Source organism: Hippoglossus stenolepis, chromosome 9, assembly GCF_022539355.2.
Source record: "Hippoglossus stenolepis isolate QCI-W04-F060 chromosome 9, HSTE1.2, whole genome shotgun sequence".
In the NCBI taxonomy this organism is placed as follows: domain Eukaryota; kingdom Metazoa; phylum Chordata; class Actinopteri; order Pleuronectiformes; family Pleuronectidae; genus Hippoglossus; species Hippoglossus stenolepis.
In genome coordinates this window covers 25,957,445-25,976,218 of record NC_061491.1, presented here as the reverse complement: position 1 = coordinate 25,976,218, position 18,774 = coordinate 25,957,445, and the positions used below count along the sequence as shown (strand labels likewise).

General features: G+C 43.3%; 2 protein-coding genes across 3 annotated transcripts in view; one reads left to right on the top strand and one right to left on the bottom strand.

The window, feature by feature from the left end:
• The window catches only part of kank1a (KN motif and ankyrin repeat domains 1a), a 47,603-nt gene extending 34,813 nt beyond the window's left edge, over positions 1-12,790 (bottom strand). The window contains exon 1 of one of the 2 annotated variants that reach the window (XM_035165449.2): positions 12,563-12,790. The gene's annotated coding sequence lies outside the window, so the exon portion shown is untranslated. Of the gene's footprint in view, positions 1-4,335; positions 4,431-12,562 lie in introns of those variants that run through there. The other variant, XM_035165448.2, reaches the window with a different exon arrangement.
• Positions 12,791-14,521: 1,731 nt separating this feature from the next.
• fbp1a (fructose-1,6-bisphosphatase 1a) lies at positions 14,522-18,699 on the top strand. The gene is made up of 7 exons (XM_035166753.2): positions 14,522-14,749; positions 15,815-15,977; positions 16,399-16,491; positions 16,587-16,727; positions 16,809-16,946; positions 17,069-17,188; positions 18,011-18,699. The coding sequence occupies exons 1-7, from the start codon at positions 14,580-14,582 to the stop codon at positions 18,200-18,202; spliced, it is 1,017 nt and encodes a 338-aa protein (XP_035022644.1). The 5' UTR covers positions 14,522-14,579; the 3' UTR covers positions 18,203-18,699.
• Positions 18,700-18,774: the final 75 nt, after the last annotated feature.

Sequence of the window (18,774 nt, the reverse complement as noted above, 5' to 3'; positions counted from 1 at the left end):
GTATGTCATCACAATGTGTAATTTTATAGAAAATTCAAAAAAATTCATCATATGTAAAAGAAATCGAAATTTTTTTGTATTAACGTCAGCCTGACCCTTTTAAAACCATATCAAATAAATGCAGAATATATTCTGGTTCCACTTCTCAAAAGTTTTACAACATTATGAAATGACTGTTTTTAAGTTTTGACCCTTTATGGCAGGACGTCACATCGGGTTCCGAGAAATTAAAAGTATTTTGTTTTTTTGGAAACTTAACAGACTAAATGCTCAGTTAATTCCAATATATTGACAGATTAAACAATAATAAAACAACAACTTTGATAACTTTGTTTCTTCTGTTATACCGATATGAATGAGATGGAATTAGACAAACAAACCACACAAAGTACGAGATCCGTCTGCAGAGTTGTGTGTCTGAGAAGATAAAGGTTTGAATTCCCAGCCGTCGTCGTGCAAAGGAAGCTGTAATAACTGTGGGACTAACCAATGACTTCCGTGTCATCCTTTTCATTATCTTGGCCTCGGCTCGCGGTCACAGGGTCATAGGCTATGAAAACAGTAGCATGCCTCATAGGTATAATGCAACACATTGTATTATGTTGGCAGTGAAGGGGTGAGGGGGGGTTTGGGGGGGAGGGGCTGTCTTCCCAGTGGGAGTCATCCTGGTCAACAATGGCAGTTACATTCCATTGGAAACACTGTGGCATTATGGCGGCCCTGTGTTCGCCGGGAGGATCCCCACTTCCACCAAAACAAAGGGATTAACTCCCACGGTATTCTGGGAATTTTCCACGTCACATTTCGGGGAGGGAGGGGAAAAGCAGAGCAACAACAACTCCTGCAGGGTTGTGAAAATTACTGATAAAATGTCGCGCTTTGTTGGACAGAAAAGTTTTTTTCCCCCTCAAGCGCGTATACACAGCTCGGAACGAGAAAAAACACTCCTGCTCACTAGCTAAATGAAATGTATATAGTCAGAAATGTTATAGCTTAAACTGGTGGAGGTTTAAATACAAACACTCACAACTGCAACATCCATGTTTAAGTCTAAAATGTGTTTTTCTCAGGAATCAGTGGCTATAATCTAATGTTTCAAATCTTGTCCACTATCCTGCAGTTCAAACCGCAACAGCCACGAGCTTCTGAAGAACATCCACACATCACCAAGCGTCTCTGAGACAGAAGACAGCCGCGGTCCAGAAGGTGCCGTCCATGAACAAATATTGACCTGACTGGTTACCCGTGCGGCGCTGTTATTATTTCAGCTCAGCACAAGGGAAGGGACAATCAGCATTTGCTGTCGGGGAGGTTTTGGTGGCAGATGTCCCTGAATATGCAAATGAACAGGATGAAAGAGGAGGAGGGGGGGTCGTATGATCGTACCGATGATGTACAGCTGATAACCTGCCACAGAAACATGTTATCACCACGTCTGTTTGGTTCTTTTAGCTAAATGTTATTGAAATAAACAAATTGAGCAGGGTTTTTATGTTTTAACCAGAGACACCGACAAAAGCATTTTGTTTCTGCAGAGTAAACATGAGCATGTAATATAATAAAGTAAACTCCAGTTTGCAGAGGACACATTTATGAGACAATAGTGTCTCACTTTGCCGTTTGTGTAATTAACATTGTGTCTGTACAACTGAAAAGGTTAAAACCAGCTGAGCTGTGAAAAAAAAGTACAATCTCTGCTTTGAATAAACAACAGAGGGCGACGTACAGCTTCCTGTAGACCTGGTTTGGTGAGAACGTATCTCAGTGGTACACAACCATCTTTAGATGCCCTCAAGTAAAGGCAATACAAACCATTTACACTTTTGGTGTGGACACCTGACGCGAGCCTATTGGGAGCCAACGAGTTAAACTGGGATTGGACAAATTCTAAATGATATTTGTGTCAGGTCACGTTCGGACACAAGTGGTTTTATGATGAGTTCCGTCTGTGTGATAGCAGGTCACCACCCTCCATCTCCCAGTCACAGCCACCAGTCGGTCAGGATAGATCAGGGAACCTGTGGCCAGCGCTGCCATGGCGACCTGCCCCTCACTCTGTGGAAACTGTAACTTGAGAGGCTGCAGGGCCATTGTCACGCCGACTTCACCACAGCAGCACAGGCAAAGAGTAAAGTCACACGGTCAAACACTGTCGTTCAACAGCAAACTGAAGCCTGTATCACCACGACGCTGCAAACATGACACATCCAGTCGATCATCTGTGAGCCCACTGCCCACACAGGGTTTGTTTTTTCTATAATGAATGTGGGATGTTGAATTACGCTCTCCTGTAAACGCAGCCTCATATTAAAAACAGCGCCCATGTGCCGCGCTGACAGCAGGGGCTCGTGTGCACTGAGGCTTCAGCGCCGGCAGATAAGATCAATGGTGCCACCAGGGAGTCAATCTCCACTGTAAACAAAGCCCCGCTGACCGCAAGAGGAAATAATTTACTGCGGCAGTTTAACAGTTTACCGAGAAACGCCTGACCTTCTTCGGAAAGATGTTTATACACTCAATCAAAGGCATGACGCTGCAGACGGTTTGAACTGAAACTTTGCTTCCGACTTTAGGACCACGCCTGAGTTTTATTTACCTGTTTGAGTTCCTACTCGTTTGTCACACACCGGTGGGAATTTAATTAAATTAGGAGGAAAAGTTCTCCAAACAGGTGAACTGTCGCACGAGGCCTCAACTTCAAAACAAAGAAAGTCATGATCATTTGGAACAGTTCAAAATGTGGAGCTGAGATTCAGGCGCTGGGGAAGTTTGTCTCCAACTGTGTCAGAGCCAACACACTTTCCAGTTTAATCAATTTCAATGATTACATGTCGTCATCAAACCCTTGTGACATAGACATGTAGTTGAGGTTTGATATTTTACAGTTTAACCATGAACTTTATGTTAAATAACAATTGTATTGTATGTATACTATCTAATCAGCGAATCACCGACCCTCCTGATTAGTGGACAACCCTCTTTACCTCCCTGAGCCACAGCCGGCAGCGTTTATTCTGTAAAATAGAGGTTTTCATACTGGTGCATATTGGCAAACAAACACTGATGCCTGATATGTCTGTGAAGGGCTCATATCTGCCAATATCATAAAAGACGACCCATAAATCGTTCTGACTCTAATCACCATCATCCGTCTCAACTTGTGCAGCAGTTTGAGTCTCAGTAAGACACAACTTGTTTGTAAAGTGGAAAGTGACACACGGTCGCTCCTCAAGCTCTAAACCGGAAAGCAGCAAATAAATTTATGAAATCTACATTCCTCAAACCCAGAGTTTTTTTAACGGGCAACATTTACACTGATATCAGCTGAACCCAAACTGCCAGCTGCCATGTCTGTAGTCAAAAGGTGGAGGCTCAGTCAGCCGTGAGGTCAGAGTGACTGGATCTTCACTAGGAATGTGTCGGGCAGCAGCTGTAGACACAACAGACAACCCCCCACCACCACAGACAAACCCTTAAACCAGACCCTCGTCCTAGTTCACACCATCGACCATCTCACAGATCTGCTGCTCTCACTCTGTTTGTTCCCCGCGAACAACACTTCAACAATCACATCAACGCCAACAACAGCAGTTTGGTGAAGCTTAAGTATTTTTAAGATGATACAGTAGCAGAAACAATATAGTGTCATCATTTCCAGATATTATAACTAATAGAATATAACAATAAATGCAACATGCATCTTAATAAACTGTCTTTGAGTCTGTGTTTTGGATCATATTCAGGATGAGGCGTATATACACGTGGAACATGAGAAATTAATAATGAACGAAGTTTTCATAATCCCAGTTTACATAATTCGTACAGTATCCAGATTTCTTATGATCAGCATGTTCTGTACCTCAAAGAATGGTTAGAAACCTGAATACAGTGACATCATGCCGTGGTCTCCTGGTGGAGGTGGGTACCAACATCAACCCCCAATGGATTCAAACCTGATAAACAAGGTCTGAGATATTTTGGTAAAAAAACATATAATACGATTCTGCGAACTAAGGCTGTAATTTGTACAAAGAAACCCTCTATTCTAGTCGACTGTTAAAATATGAATGTGTTTATTACGTGCTTTTTATTCAACATGACCAACAAGTCCTATTTACATGCAGAGGATTCAAATTTTGACTTGAATTAGACATATTTAAAAGATTTTGTCCTCTTGATGTTTGCCGTTATCTTTAAAACAGAGATACTAGTTAAACGCAGCATTTAGCGACTCCGAGCAGGAAAACTATGAATAAAAAAAACTAAACGCGTGTTGGCGTCAGCAGGTTACATGGTTATGGATCTAACCAACTCAAAAACATCATTTTCACTCACCTTCCTCGTTTTGCAAAAGTTATTTCGCGGCTGCATTTCCCCTCAGCTGCAACTGACAGAGCTCCCAGTGCCACCAGAGAGAAAACATCCCAGAGAGAAAAGTGGGATTAGCATGGAGACGTCACCCGGCGGTGTCTCACACGGCTGCGCACGAGCCAATCACAACACAGCCGCTCAGACACCACACACACACACACCCACTGTAACCTGACAATACCAGCCAGCGAGGGAGACTGCAACATGAGCAGGCTGGTGACCAGTGGGCCGAGGGTGTGGGCTTCTCTCGGCAGTCAACAGAAGCATCCAGGAGATAAACTCAGCAGCTCTTGATGTGGCGTGCAGGACAATGGTGGTGCGGAGAAAGTGGGGGTGTTTTTTTTTTTTTAGAGACTTGGGGCAAATGCTGCTCAAGGCAACGTTTTGAATGCAGTGCACCTTTCCTCTCGTTAAAGCGAGACTACGCCCAACATCTATTATTTCAGAATGAAACACACCATCACCCTCGGGGGTCCTGTTGACTGTAATTTGCTCGTCTTCTCAATCAATCATTTGCTCTATAAAAAGAAAAACTGGTGTCATCTTGCTCTCGTCTGTGCAGCAGTGGTTACGATGAGGAGCCACAGTGCGATGCACATGCTCGACCGACTGCAAGTCAGGCTCAGCTGTCAATCACGCACACAGGTCGTTATAACAATAATGTAAAGCAAAGACTATAAATAAAAAAAATCCTCCCACTATCCAGAAACAAAGCCAAACCATCCAGAGTCTGTGGAGCCACATCTCGAGTCAGGCTCAGCTGTCAATCATGACATTTCACGGAAAAAAATAGCACCTGAACACATCAGTGTGATATGAACTGACCTAAAATGAGAAAACTACCTTTGCCCACATTTTATGTAACATGTACTTTTAATTTTTTTGTTTGGTCCATGTGCCATCCACTAACAAGGAGGAGGCGGGGGTAATAATTTGGTTGCTTATTGCTAGATTTATATTTTAGACATATTCTGTGTTGTAAATATTAATAAAACTGACAGAAATGCAAGTGTTTTCACCAAAATACGACACTGTACATTAGCAGAATGTGGTATTTTTGGTACCAAGGCTCGTGTGCCACCCGTTAATGGGTCGTTAGCGCTCCTGACGCGGGTTAAGTTCTGTTTGAATTGACTCAAACTGCCTTCTTGTGAAACTCTTTAACTTGACAGGCAAAGTCTGTGCATGCCTACATAGCTGAGGGATTATCACAGGATCCCTTTAGCCCCGAGTTCACTTTGCACCTGCATTGTCTTGCTTAGTGTACAAGAAGCAGGCGGGATTCTTCACTCCTCGCCCGTTTCAGACGACCCGCCCTTCACCAGTGGAGATGAGTGGGATAATGACAAGCTGAGGGAGCGCTGCTTCTACAAACAGACACTTCCTCCTGACGCACGCAGCCGTGGAAGATTGGTATGTGAAAGTTCTCAATGTTTTGTCGATCTCTATCATTTCTGCTGCTGGAAGACGGATAGAAACAAGCGCCAAGACCTGCAGGAGTCTAACATGACCCACAACAAAGGCACGACTGGTTTAATCCCTGGCAAATGCCTCGGATGATACTCGACACCATGGGCAAGGCAGGAAGTCCCACCAGCACCTGACGCAGCTGGTCCACAATTTGCATTATGGAGGCATTTGTGGTTTCTGCCGAGTTCAATCAGAGGCGTTGTAAGAGAGAGGAAAACCACTTAAAGGAATCCTGACTAGAAAAGTGGAGTAAATGGTCACGGCACATAAACTCCATATGGACAGTCAGTGTTTCCCATTCATTATCTAGACTGTGGCACTCTGCCATGATCTAATTCCTCCTGTCACAGTTTCATAATTGTAATATTGTAGTATAGCTGTGCACTCTATCATCCATAAAGTTGTATCCAAGCAGACAGACCTCATAGCCTCAGCTGCAGATGTGCACGTGGCATGCGATGCAGTTCCTCCTGCTGCGTTGTGCATGTGTGAAAGGAAGACTGCGGGTAAACCAGGAAGCCAATTCACCGGCTTTTACCTGTAGGTCATGTCTGAAAACAGCTGTGGATTGAATGAATTGTGTGGGAAACACTGCAGTCAACAGCTAAGTGCACGTAGGAGCTGCAGCAGCATGGGGATTTGAATTTGAACACTTTCCCTTCTACATGCAGTGATTCCCTCACTGCAGTTCTGCCTGGAAGCTAAATTATCAAACACCATCATCAGCCGAAGCTGCTTCTTCTTTTCTGAGTGTGATCGTAAATAAAATCAGCTTTTCCCTTAAAGCGTGGGTAAGGCACTGAAGGATAATTGGGGTTCCTCACCACATTCTGTTTTTTCTGGCATTCTTCCCATCGTGGTCAAATATCAAAACAATCATTTTCAGCAAGCCAAGTCAGGCACTGTGCTTTTACTCCAGGGTTTGTTTTTGACGTGCAATTAATTCAATTCACAGGATCAACCCATCCACGCCAGCAGAGACAAGAAAAACCCAAAGCACGAAGGTTGACGTTGAGCCGGTTTATCTGTACATCTAAAAACAAACGCTTTCATCGACCATCAGGACTGATCTATATGATGATTCACTGTATATATATCGCGTGATAAAAGAAAAGCCATTGTTTTGTTGTTCTGCAAATCAACTCTTTACTCATAATTTCCACAGGGCATTGCGTTCTTCCAAATTTTCACGAAGGCAACACAAACAATCATGGAGGAGCGTGAACGTGACTCAATGTGGTTATTCTGAACCAGAGAAGGACTTGTCACCACAAAACGAGGAGCGGCCGCAGGTTTGGCTCCGAGACCTGGCCCTATAAATTAAACAGGGGCTACTTCTGTCACATGTACACGGACAATGTTGTCATAATTTGCAAATTATGCCGCAGATCGGTTGCCAAAGCAGACGATAAACACCATTAATCTCTTTAACCACCTTCACAAGAATCAAACAGTAACAGACTCAGCGGTGCAAGAGGTCTTTGCCCGCAGCACAACATATGGCAAAGAAACATGAAGATGGAGGAAGATAACGGCTGCTGTTACAACTTACATCTGTAAAGATACGGCCCCAATTTACACGCTTGAGAAAAGGTTTGAGTAACAGTATGAATTGTCATTTTAGTATGAAATTGCCTCTATCAAGATATGAGATCGTGGTCATATATCACACAGCAATAAGTAGCAATTGTATTTTGTGTTAACATGGGGTCAAAGTGATTCAGTACCTACGACTCAGAAAACTAATTTAGGGAAAACTGCTCAAGAGAGAGAAGAGAAAAACATTTATGGTCTCATTTACACCAAATTAATTTTCAAATGTCAATGCTCCCTACTGATCATATGTGGTATAAAGAGCCCATAACGGCCGAGAGGAGGCACGAAGGCAAGAGGAGGGGATTAACATACCAGGAAACAAAACATCTTTGTGAAACACACTTCAAGGTTTAGGCCGGGGTTAATCCCAGCCACACAGAGAAATACCTTCACTCATTCATGTTCACCGTGACGATGTTCCTCACAAACTGAAAGCTCCAGCAGGTTGAAGCATGCACGAGCGAACCGTCCAACACCTCTCTAGAGAAACGCAGCTGAAACAACTAGATTGTCAAAGAGATGAAATCCCATCCGGGGACGAGAGGAGGGAACGTTTGTCAAACACTTTTTTTTTTTGTGGACATATTCTTGACAGGTAAACGTGACAGTTTGACGAACCAGCTGAAATCCAAGCCTCCGAATCTCCCACTGATGGGTTCTTGAGCTCCACAGGCCTTAAAGGCAAAGAGAGGTCATCAAGTCGACCGTCAGCGAGACAACAGCTTCCGCTCAGTCAGCGACTTTGGGGTTCAAAAGAGCATTGGAGCTAATTAACAAGCTCGGCAGTTCAAAAGTTGGGTAGATTAATGTTTCTCAAGCGTGTCTCATTGCATTACACTTGTATATTTATTAATTGTTTAGAAGAATCTTCCAACACACTGGGAAACGTGAATTATGGCTAAAAATATTATAAAACTTGAAGGGTACGAGCAAAGAGGATGATAAATGAACATTGCTTTTAGTTTTAACGTCTCTACCACGAAGGGGGCAAAAAGTTTGTTGAGCACATTGTCCTTTGACTTGTTAGTTTGGTCCATGTCCCAATCCCTAACATGGAGGAGGCTGGATTTATAACTTTGTGCAGCCAGCAACCCCCCTTTGAAAATCGTAAGTGCGCGCACTACAAAGTAAACAACTTTAATGTTTGTATTCTGTGTTTTACACTCTTGGTAATATCTGCACATTAAAAGAGCCGAACCCCAACCCACACAAATCCATCGCAGGTCTCCCCCGGCTCTGATAAGCTTCTAAATCCAGGAAGCGCTGATTTGAAAAGATTATTGCGAAGTTCTGCCAGTGCTTTGATCAGCCGAATAATGACGGAAAACAATGTGGTGCCGGCCTGGCAGCTGCCCCGGGCCACTGCAAATCTTTTAGGAGGATTCCCTGAAGCTTGACTTCACCCTTTTGTTTTTATTATGTTCAAATACTCAATTTACAGTCTGCTCTGCCGCACCTTGTTATTTTATATCTTATAGGTAAATGCTTGTTGGAAACTTGTGTGATATCTTTAACCTAATCCGACATCTCACTTCACACATTTAAGTTCTCATTAAATATTCTTTGGTGCAGTTCCCCGTAAGGTTTGTTTTCTGGAAAGTGAGCTCTACTTGTTTAGTTTTGGTGGATTTACTATATAAAGTAGATTTGATCTGGTAATAACAGGGCAGTCCCCGAGGCTCATGTAGGTTCTCATCCCACACTTAGAAACCTGAGCAGCTGTAACAACTCCCTTCACCTCCACAGGCAGAGCGGTTACACAGCAGGGAAACTCGCTCAGAAAATAAAAAAGTACTCGAGTCCAGAAAATCCATCTCTCCAAGTTAAAACACCCCGAAAGAAACCCCAGTATTTTTAGCACTGAAACATGCAAGAGAGGCACAACTGGGACACGAGCACAGACGCACAGATGTTCGACCAGAACTAAAATTACAACTCAGCACCTCCTCTACCTCAAAATTACAGAGAAAAACACCGCACGGCACAAAAAGTGTACAGCCGGGAGAAAAAGCCAGGGCCGGAGTTGATGTGCAATGCGCTCAGACGGCGCAGTGGAGTGGAAGTCATTTTCTCCAAACAAACAGCGGAGGGATGGGGAGTCGTAATCACAGGGAGGTGGCGGCTGCCGGGTGACACATCTGAGCGGCGGAGGCCCGGCTTTGATCATGTGGACAGAAGGCTCGTCTCACCAAGGTGTTAATTGAGAGACCTCTGCCATATGTCCACAAAGGGCCGAGTGACCTGGTCTGATGATGTGGACCCCGAGGGCCGCTGAGCCTCACGTACCAACCAACGCCAGCCCGTGCTTCCTCCAGATCTGCTTATGTGTTAATGGGGAAACCCGGTGAGAGGCTGAGGAATGTTCCGTGTGCCGCCGGGGACTTGAACAATGTACAGATTTAACTCTTAAGCTTTTACAGAAAGAGCAAATCTGAGCTCAGAGAAATGTCAGTGGAATAAACAGGAGGCACGTGAGCCACCCACACACTGACAATCTATGTACATATGCTGAGTCATTATCAGTATCTTTGAGTTTTGACCCAAAAATGGCTTCGAAGAGACGTCATCGTGGATTTTGAGACATTTTATAGATCAAATCAAGAAAATAAATCACCCAGTGCATCAATACAAATCATCTGTGGTTTAACACTTACACATCTTATTACCAAAATACTTTCCTTAACTTTTTGATACACAAATACAATGAATCGCAGTAGTTACAAGGCGTTTTTCCTCATAATGAAGTTTAAGACAACAATGTCAAATAATAAGGACATTTAAATGGTAAATACTGGTTTTTACTCTTGAGTAGAATGTGCAGACAGATGAATAGACTGAAAACACACTAAAGACAGTGTCTGTATACTTTGTATACTTTGTATTTGGACAAAACAAGACGTGTCTGCTGGTTGCAGTGTCCATAACAAGCTTTTTGTCTCCGCCAAGGAAAAAAAAAACAAGCATCTTAGAGAGATTTAAGTTTATATCATAAACAAATACATGATCAGAGCCGGTTTGCGCAGTAAAACTCATGTTTTTATGAATGAAAACGAGATATTTTCCGATACCAGCTTCAGAAATAACGCCAATACTGCAGAAAATGACAGTTCAGGATTTGGTATGGAGTTAACGACATAAATAAAGACTGTGGATCGATGTTACATCAGCAAAAAGCAGCCATAACTACTTTAAGATACAATAAAGTAACACCAGTAAAACTTAGACATCTTCCAACAGTGAGTATTCAAAAGTTCACCACAGGTTGGGGACTTTTTATATCCGAAGGAATGCTTTGTTGGATGAAATCAAGTTTTATTATACGCAAGTGTAGAAAAATGGATTCAGCGAATGAGCCAAAAGTGACAAACCGGCAGCCAAAGAATTTCATTAAACCACAATGCTCATATTCTTCAGCCCTGAAGTATCAATTCAGTGCTTTATCTTTTTTTACAAAAAAAAAAAGTGGGAAAGCCTGAGAAGATGAAGAGCCCTCTGTTTGACCCCCAGCTTTTCACCAGCACAATAGGGACCACCATCAAGGTCTGCAGCCCAACAACATGCCGCCGCTCCCCCGCCACCAATTCCGACAGTAAGCAGGAGCAGACGGTTTGGAGACTGGACACCAGATATGGACCATATTACACCATATATCTCAAAGTTGATGACAGTCTCTTTCAGGAGCCTATAAAGGAGGCTTTTGTTTGGAGTCATGCGATGTTCTGTATTTCAAGCTACGGGGACGGAGGCGAGGAAAATGAATGTGGTGAAAGAAAGAAAGAAAGAAAGAAAGAAAGAAAGAGGGAATAACCTTGTTTTTTGAGGCTTGAGGATGTTTGTCACACTGGTTTAAGCTGTTAAATCCCAGGCAAAGATGAGTCAGTGTGGATCGTATGGTGACGAGGGATTACCAGGTCACATGAGAGGGATGGGTCACCGGGACAGGAGCAGAATCCTTCCAGGAGATGCCACCAACACAGGCCTCAAAAGGTTAGGAGATGGTGGAACAAGGTGGTTTCGAACTGCTGACACTCGAGGAAATGTGCAAAGCCAAAGGAAAACAATAATGGCCTACAGATTTTAAAAGGACCCCCCCACCGAGCCAAATGCCTTTCTCAATGTCCTCCTTCTCGTAAAGAGAGACTGAAAAGTGTGAAGACAACAACAACCAGATTCCTGAATGATCTAGGTCCAGCACTGCAGGTCGCTCCATGGGTTTTTAATCGAGGTCAATAAAGAAGATGCATTTCTTATTATGCATTTTGCACTTATCTAGTAATTATCACTCTACGGGTGCTAGTGTCACTTGTTCAGGGGCTGCGTCCTTCAGAGGCTGCAGCTGGAACCCTTTGAAGGCTCCGACAAATGCGTCCTTTCATCTTCCCCCGAGAAACAAAGACTCCGACAACTGGACCCTGCCCGTCCCAACGCTTCAGTGACTAACCTTGTTTCAAAGAGGTAACGGCACCATAAAGTTTTTCAATACAATATTTAGTAAACACAAGTTGGAGGCAAAGAGCATTGAGTAAAGTGATTGATATAGACACGTATAATACATAATATAAATAGTATTAATACTTATTGCGCGTGATACATGAGATAAAGTCAGACTGAGGAGATGTTACTCAGTAAAGTATTGAATCTTTAATCTTGACGCCTACAGACACTGGTTAAAGCTCCTTCCTCATTCCTTTGACCTGCTTCCCTCGGGGGTCAAAGTTCAACCCATAACTGCAGCATGCGGGCTACTTCAAACATTTCCACGACACCTGCTTGGCGCGAACCTGCTTGTTTGTTCGCGGGAAGCGATAGAAAGAACCCCCCCCCCTCCACGCACACACACACACAGCAGATTAACACAAGGAGCAGATTCCACAAACACCATATGACTTTAACCATAATCCTTCTTAACCAGCAGCGCTTCATGGGATTGTCTGGTCTGCTCTCTGCAGGACCACCTGACCCAGCACGCGCACGCACACAGGACACACGGAACTCGGAACAGATTTAAAAAGAGAAAACTTCATGCATGCTTTTTAAAAAACACTTTATCACAAAGTTTTTTAAAAAAAAACAACCCTGCATCGGGTTTGTTTGATCAGCAGCGGCGAGCCAGCGTTTCACTCACCCGACTTCCGAGCGTCTCTTTTCGGACTGGGGACGCAGCGTCTCCTCCGCGGCTCTGGTTGTTCTTCAAGGGGAAACTTCACAGGAGGGTGAACTTTACGTGGAACTACTCAACATGAGCCGTCGCTTCCCGGGCTCCACAGCTCCACTCGTCCCGGCAGCTCCTCCACCACCAGCAGCCGGAGCCTCTTTGTACTTGTCCGCCTCTGCAGCGAGTCGTTGCCCGGGCGGACATGCGCAGTGCGGCCGGGGCCCGGAGCAGCTCCGTGTGGATGGAGGCCGCAGGTGTGAGATGTACCTGCCGCCGGGTTGACCCACTTCTCCGGGGGCAGGTCGTTAGAGAGACTTCCTGGTGTGGAGGTGAAGTCCTCCAGGGGAAAACATGGCGCAGGGTTATCATAATAATCATAATCATAATCATAATCATAATAAGAAGAAGAAGAATGATGATGATACATATAATATAAATATATCATTTCTAATAAATATATAAATAATAAACTGTATTTGTTTAGCACCTTTCATACAAAGAAATTCAGCTCAAAGTGCTTTACATACAATTTTGTTAAAAAATAGTGTTAATACGAATAAAAACATGTTAAAACGTCATTCATATAATAGAGTTTAAGTTACATAAGAACATGTTAAAATGACATTTAAAAGAAGAGGAAATACAAAAAAGGAATAAACTTTTATTTAAAAAATGCATAAAAACAGAAAAGAGAAAACGTGATTAAAATTATAAAAGCACAGGCAAGTGTAAGATCTAGTTAAAGGCTGAAGTTAAGAGAAATGTTTTAAGTTTTCTTTTAAATACATTTTCTGAACTAGATATCAACATTTCTCTGTGGTTCCCTGTCACAATAAGAGCTGTGTTTCTGTTCATTTTGAACAGTTTATAAAAATGTCTTTCAAATGTATGGTCAAGTGAAACCAGTGTTACAGAAATGTAAAATAATACAGTTATAATTAATAAGATTAATGATAATCCTGGGATGAAAACACACCTACATTCACAGAGAGAAGATTAGGACCCAACACCAGGGGGAGGTCTCCATCTTGTGGTGGTTTTGGGTTCTAACAGCATCAACAAACTTTAATAATAAACTTTATTTGTTTCACACCTTTCATACAATAAATGCAGCTCAGAGTTAATTACATAGCAGGCAAGTGTAAGATCTAGTTAAAGGCTGAAGTAAAGAGATGTGTTTACTGAACTAGATCAACATTTCTCTGTGGTTCCCTGTCACAATAAGAGCTGTGTTTCTGTTCATTTGAACAGCTTATAAAAGTGAAATCATAGTGTTACAGAAATGTAAAGTGATACAGTTATATTTTAAAAGATTAATGATGATTCTGGAATCTGCATTCACTCGGAGAGAAGATTAGGACCCAACACCAGGGGGACGTCTCCATCTTGTGGTGGTTTGTTGAAACAGCATCAACAAACTTTAATAATAAACTTTATTTGTTTAGCAGCTTTCATACAAGAAATGCAGCTCAGAGTTAATTACATATACTATAGATAAAGTGAGAGAAAGGGATGAATGGATAGATAGATATATATATATATAGAGAGAGAGATAAATAGAGAGAGAGAGAGAGAGAGAGAGATGATAGATAGATAGATAGATTGATTGATTGATTGATTGATTGATTGATTGATTGATAGATTGATTGATTGATAGATAGATAGATAGATATGGAAGTTGAAAGGTAAGAGAATATGAAACTCTTCCTTCCCTCTCTTGCAGACAGCTACACGACCTGTCCTGTGTAATCACTCTGTGAACGCAGCGTCTATTATTCTGCCGGTGACTCTTATCATTTCACCACCGGTACAGTTTGTACAGAGCGGCTCTTGTTCGGTTTCCTCGGCCGGGGGCCACGCCTCTGCTGCTGGATTGGCCCTCGCGTCCCCACTTCCTCCATCGAGTTCCGCCTTCCAGGGCATTTAAGTTCCGCAGCTTGTCCACTCTCCACCAGGCTGCAGGAGGAGACCAGCCGCAGCAGCAGCCATGTCCGACCGAGGAACCTTCGACACCAACGTGGTCACCATGACCCGGTTCGTCATGGAGGAGGGCCGGAGGGCGAAGGGCACCGGGGAGCTGACCACGCTGCTGAACGCCGTGGGCACGGCGGTGAAGGCCATCTCCAGCGCCGTGCGTAAAGCTGGGATCGCTCACCTGTGAGTACGCACACACTCACCTGGCAGAGGGGGGGGGGTGTGTCGGGAGTTCGATGCCGCAGCTCTGAGACAGAAACGGGGATAAACACGAGTTGCTCAGTGGAGTTTCGGCTCCTGCATCCACGATGGCACAGGGCAATCAGGAAACGCATACCTCACACCACCACGCCCACTTTTAATGGCATAAACTCTATATTCTAACAATCATATTTCTTATGTGAGCTGTCAGTCATGTGCAAACGCGTCGTTAGGGACCATGAGATGAGCACATGAAAGAGAAATCCTCTCGTTTCTGTCCTTTGTACCTTTTTTTTACTGATTCCATCCGTCTCTCCTTGTTAAAGAATCATTAACTTAAGTTCCAAATTTCAAAATTGAGGTATTTCCTGAATATTTACAGCCATGTGAGTTCTTGCAGTGGTACATTTACTTTCTTACTGTATTCAACCTAATTTTTTTATGTAACTGTACTTTACTTACGTTAATACGACAAAGTGTTTTCAGTAGCATCGTCCGCAGCATCCTTTATTAAAATGATGGTGTGTATTTATTAGTAGTAAACAAATATACAGTAGGCAGAGTTAATGATGGAGGAGGCCACACTCTGAGCACTTACTTCACTAAAGTAGTATTGTAAAGTGGTACTTTTACTTACATTTTGTCCATTTATTTGTTCTTTTACTTTCAAGTGAAATGTCTGAGTACTTCCTGCACCACTGTGTTCGTGTGACCCACGTTAGCAGAGATCTTGCTGAAGAGACTGATAATGATTCAAATTGTTCGACTGCTGTTGCTCTAATTCCTCCTTGATTCACTACCCAACCGCTGCTGTTAGGAAATGCTGCGTCATGCATCAGTTGCATTTTTCTTTCAACCGTATCTCAGTACCAAACTCTAGAGTTGATATTCACAGGAGGATATAACAGAAACTAGTTATAACTTCCATCATACGCATGTAATCTGATTCTGTGTGTAGAGAGAAGTGACTTTTGTTATTTTTATTAAATTAATCGGAAATTCTCCGATTCATGTGTTTCACTTTGGCTCTTTTCTGTACTTTATCAGTTACGGCATTGCTGGAAGCACGAACGTGACGGGAGACCAGGTGAAGAAGCTGGACATTCTGTCCAATGACCTGATCATCAACATGATCAAGTCGTCCTTCACCTCCTGCGTTCTGGTGTCTGAAGAGAACGACAAAGCCATCATTGTAGAGCCGGACACTAGGGTAAGTGTGTCTGAAGGCATCGACTTCACATGTTAAAACACAATCGGGGATCTCTTAAGATGCCGCTGAGCTCAGAAAACCTGCTTTTATTGAGTCAGGATCCCGTTTCTGAAACTGGATCATCCACATTTCTCCTGCTGAATTTAAAACGTCTGTTATTCGAATGAGAGGATCCTCTCAGGATCAGGCTCAGCTGGCTCGGACGCATGTGGTTTGACTGGCAAGACAACTACAGCTTTTAGTGATAAGAGCCGATGCCAGTGTCGATGGGCTATAGACAAAAACACGTGATTCCGCAGCTAGGTCATGTCCGGCCTCCTGCTGCTCTGGTCAGTAAATGTCCAACTCATGACATTGTCTCTGTAAACTCTCTGAAAAGCAGAATACATGAGTAACTCTCTTTCTCTCTATTGTCTTCCAGGGAAAATACATCGTGTGCTTCGATCCTTTGGACGGCTCCTCCAACATCGACTGTCTCGTCTCCATCGGCACCATCTTTGCCATCTACAGAAAGGTAATAACCAAAGTTTTTATTTCTTTTGTAACTTTCCCCGGCTCACTTCACACTCCAGAAACGAGAAATGTTAAAACTATTACTCTTTCTCTCAGACCACAGACGATGAGCCGTGTGAGAAGGACTCGCTGCAGCCCGGCAGAAACCTTGTGGCAGCCGGCTACGCCCTCTACGGCAGCGCCACCATGGTCGTGCTCTCCACCGGCCAAGGAGTCAACTGCTTCATGCTCGACCCAGTTAGTGCTCTCTATCTTTCTTTTTTCCGTTTTCTGTGCACATGACGTAGAGGGTAACAATCGCTGCTTTCCGCTCGCCAGGCAATCGGTGAATTTATCCTGGTTGATCGGGACGTGAAGATCAAGAAGCGAGGGAAGATTTACAGCTTGAACGAAGGCTATGCAAAGTACTTCGACCCCGCCGTCACAGAGTACCTGCAGAAGAAGAAGTTCCCTGAGGTAACGCTAACGCCGCCACGTGGGAGGGGAAAGATTCAAGCTCAATAGATCCTGGTGGTGGATGTCGCAGAAGTAAACTAACTACATAACATAACTACTGCGGTGTTTTAAAACGCTTCCAGGACGGCACTGAGCCCTATGGTGCCCGCTACATTGGTTCCATGGTGGCAGACGTTCACCGAACGCTGATGTATGGAGGCATCTTTTTATACCCAGGCAATGTGAAGAGCCCCAAGGGAAAGGTAAGGTCCTTTAACTGCGTTCTCCTGCTCCTGCTCCTGCTCCTGCCACGATCACATCAAGCTACTCAGAATAAAGTTTGAATCTTGAAATAAGAATGACATTGACAATGAAATAACAAAGCCCAACAGTTTCCTTAAATTCAATAAAACCAAACTACAAACACTCAGATATCAGTCTTCTAAATGTGTCAGATTTTTTTTAAATGCCCCCTCTTGCAATGATAAAGAAAGTGATTTAATAAAATCCTGACTGGGACCACAAGCAGCTGCAAGTATTTGTTTTAAACATTCATTTATTTGAATCTTTTAAGAACCAGTTTAGTTCCCGTTTCACTCACGGGGACATTGATACTTTCAGCCGTTATCATGGGGCAAGTTCCATGAAAAGAAAAGTTCTTTGTTCAGACTCTTTTGTTTGTAAGATGAGAACTTACGAGAAGACGGTGTCACAATGTCGTTTCTTCACCGTCCACATCCTTCCAGTGTTTGCAAGACTGAGCCAAACCTGAGAAATAACGTCTTGAAATAAGTTTGAGAAATGTCCAAGAAGATTTCAAAGAGTCAAAATGCAAAGGAATGAAGAACGATAACAATCAAACACTCTGAATCGCTGAATATTTACATTTTCAGAACTTGAACTGGGAGCTTACAAAGAGTAGATGACCTGATTAGTCGGTCGAATCTGTAGCGTCTCAATGTTTCTGTCTCTCCTTTACTATCAATTAAGTATAAATGTGATCAGTGCCACGTAAACTATTATGAAAATGTAATTTCCTTTCAGAGTTTGACTTAAAACTAAACTCCCCCTCTCTTCCTTGAAAGCTGCGGCTGCTGTACGAAGGCAACCCCATGGCCTTCATCATCGAGCAGGCGGGGGGCATGGCCTCCACCGGATTAGAGAACATCCTGGACATCCAGCCGGACAGCATCCACCAGCGGGCTCCCGTGGCTATGGGCTCCCCGGAGGACGTGCTGGAGTACATCGCCATCTGCCAGAAACACGTCAAGAAGTGAGGCCACACCGACTCTCAACCATCACTGTCCGGCTTTAAGAAGAAACCTTGTATCTCCGGTCGGTCTCAGAAAGTTGTCCTTTTAATAATCTTAATTTAAATGTATTTTGAATCGTGTGTTATGGCGTTTTGAGGAACTTTCTCAAGGCCAGAAGTGTCAGGGCATTTTCCTTTTGGGACGTCGACTACGTTTACAGTTACAAGGTTTTCATGCCACAGCCGCCATGTTGCTGTTCGGTGAAAAGCATGAACACTGTGGCATAAACGCTCTCATTCCACACAAACTACCAAAGACCAAAAATGTGAAGAAAAAAACCCAAAGAGAATTCCTCCTCTGTTTACCTCCAGCTGTGCCTTTTTAATAAAATGATCATCCTAGACGTGTGAAGGACCGAAAACAACCACTTCTATGCAAACAAAAACCCCGATGCCTTTTTATTGTGTGAACAGATACTCTTTGAAATGATCAATAAATTCAAACGAGTCTAAGAAGGAAAAGTAGGAGTGTTTTCATCATTTTGACTCGTGCTGTTATTTCGATTCCTCCTCTGAAGCATCATATTTTCAGTTTGT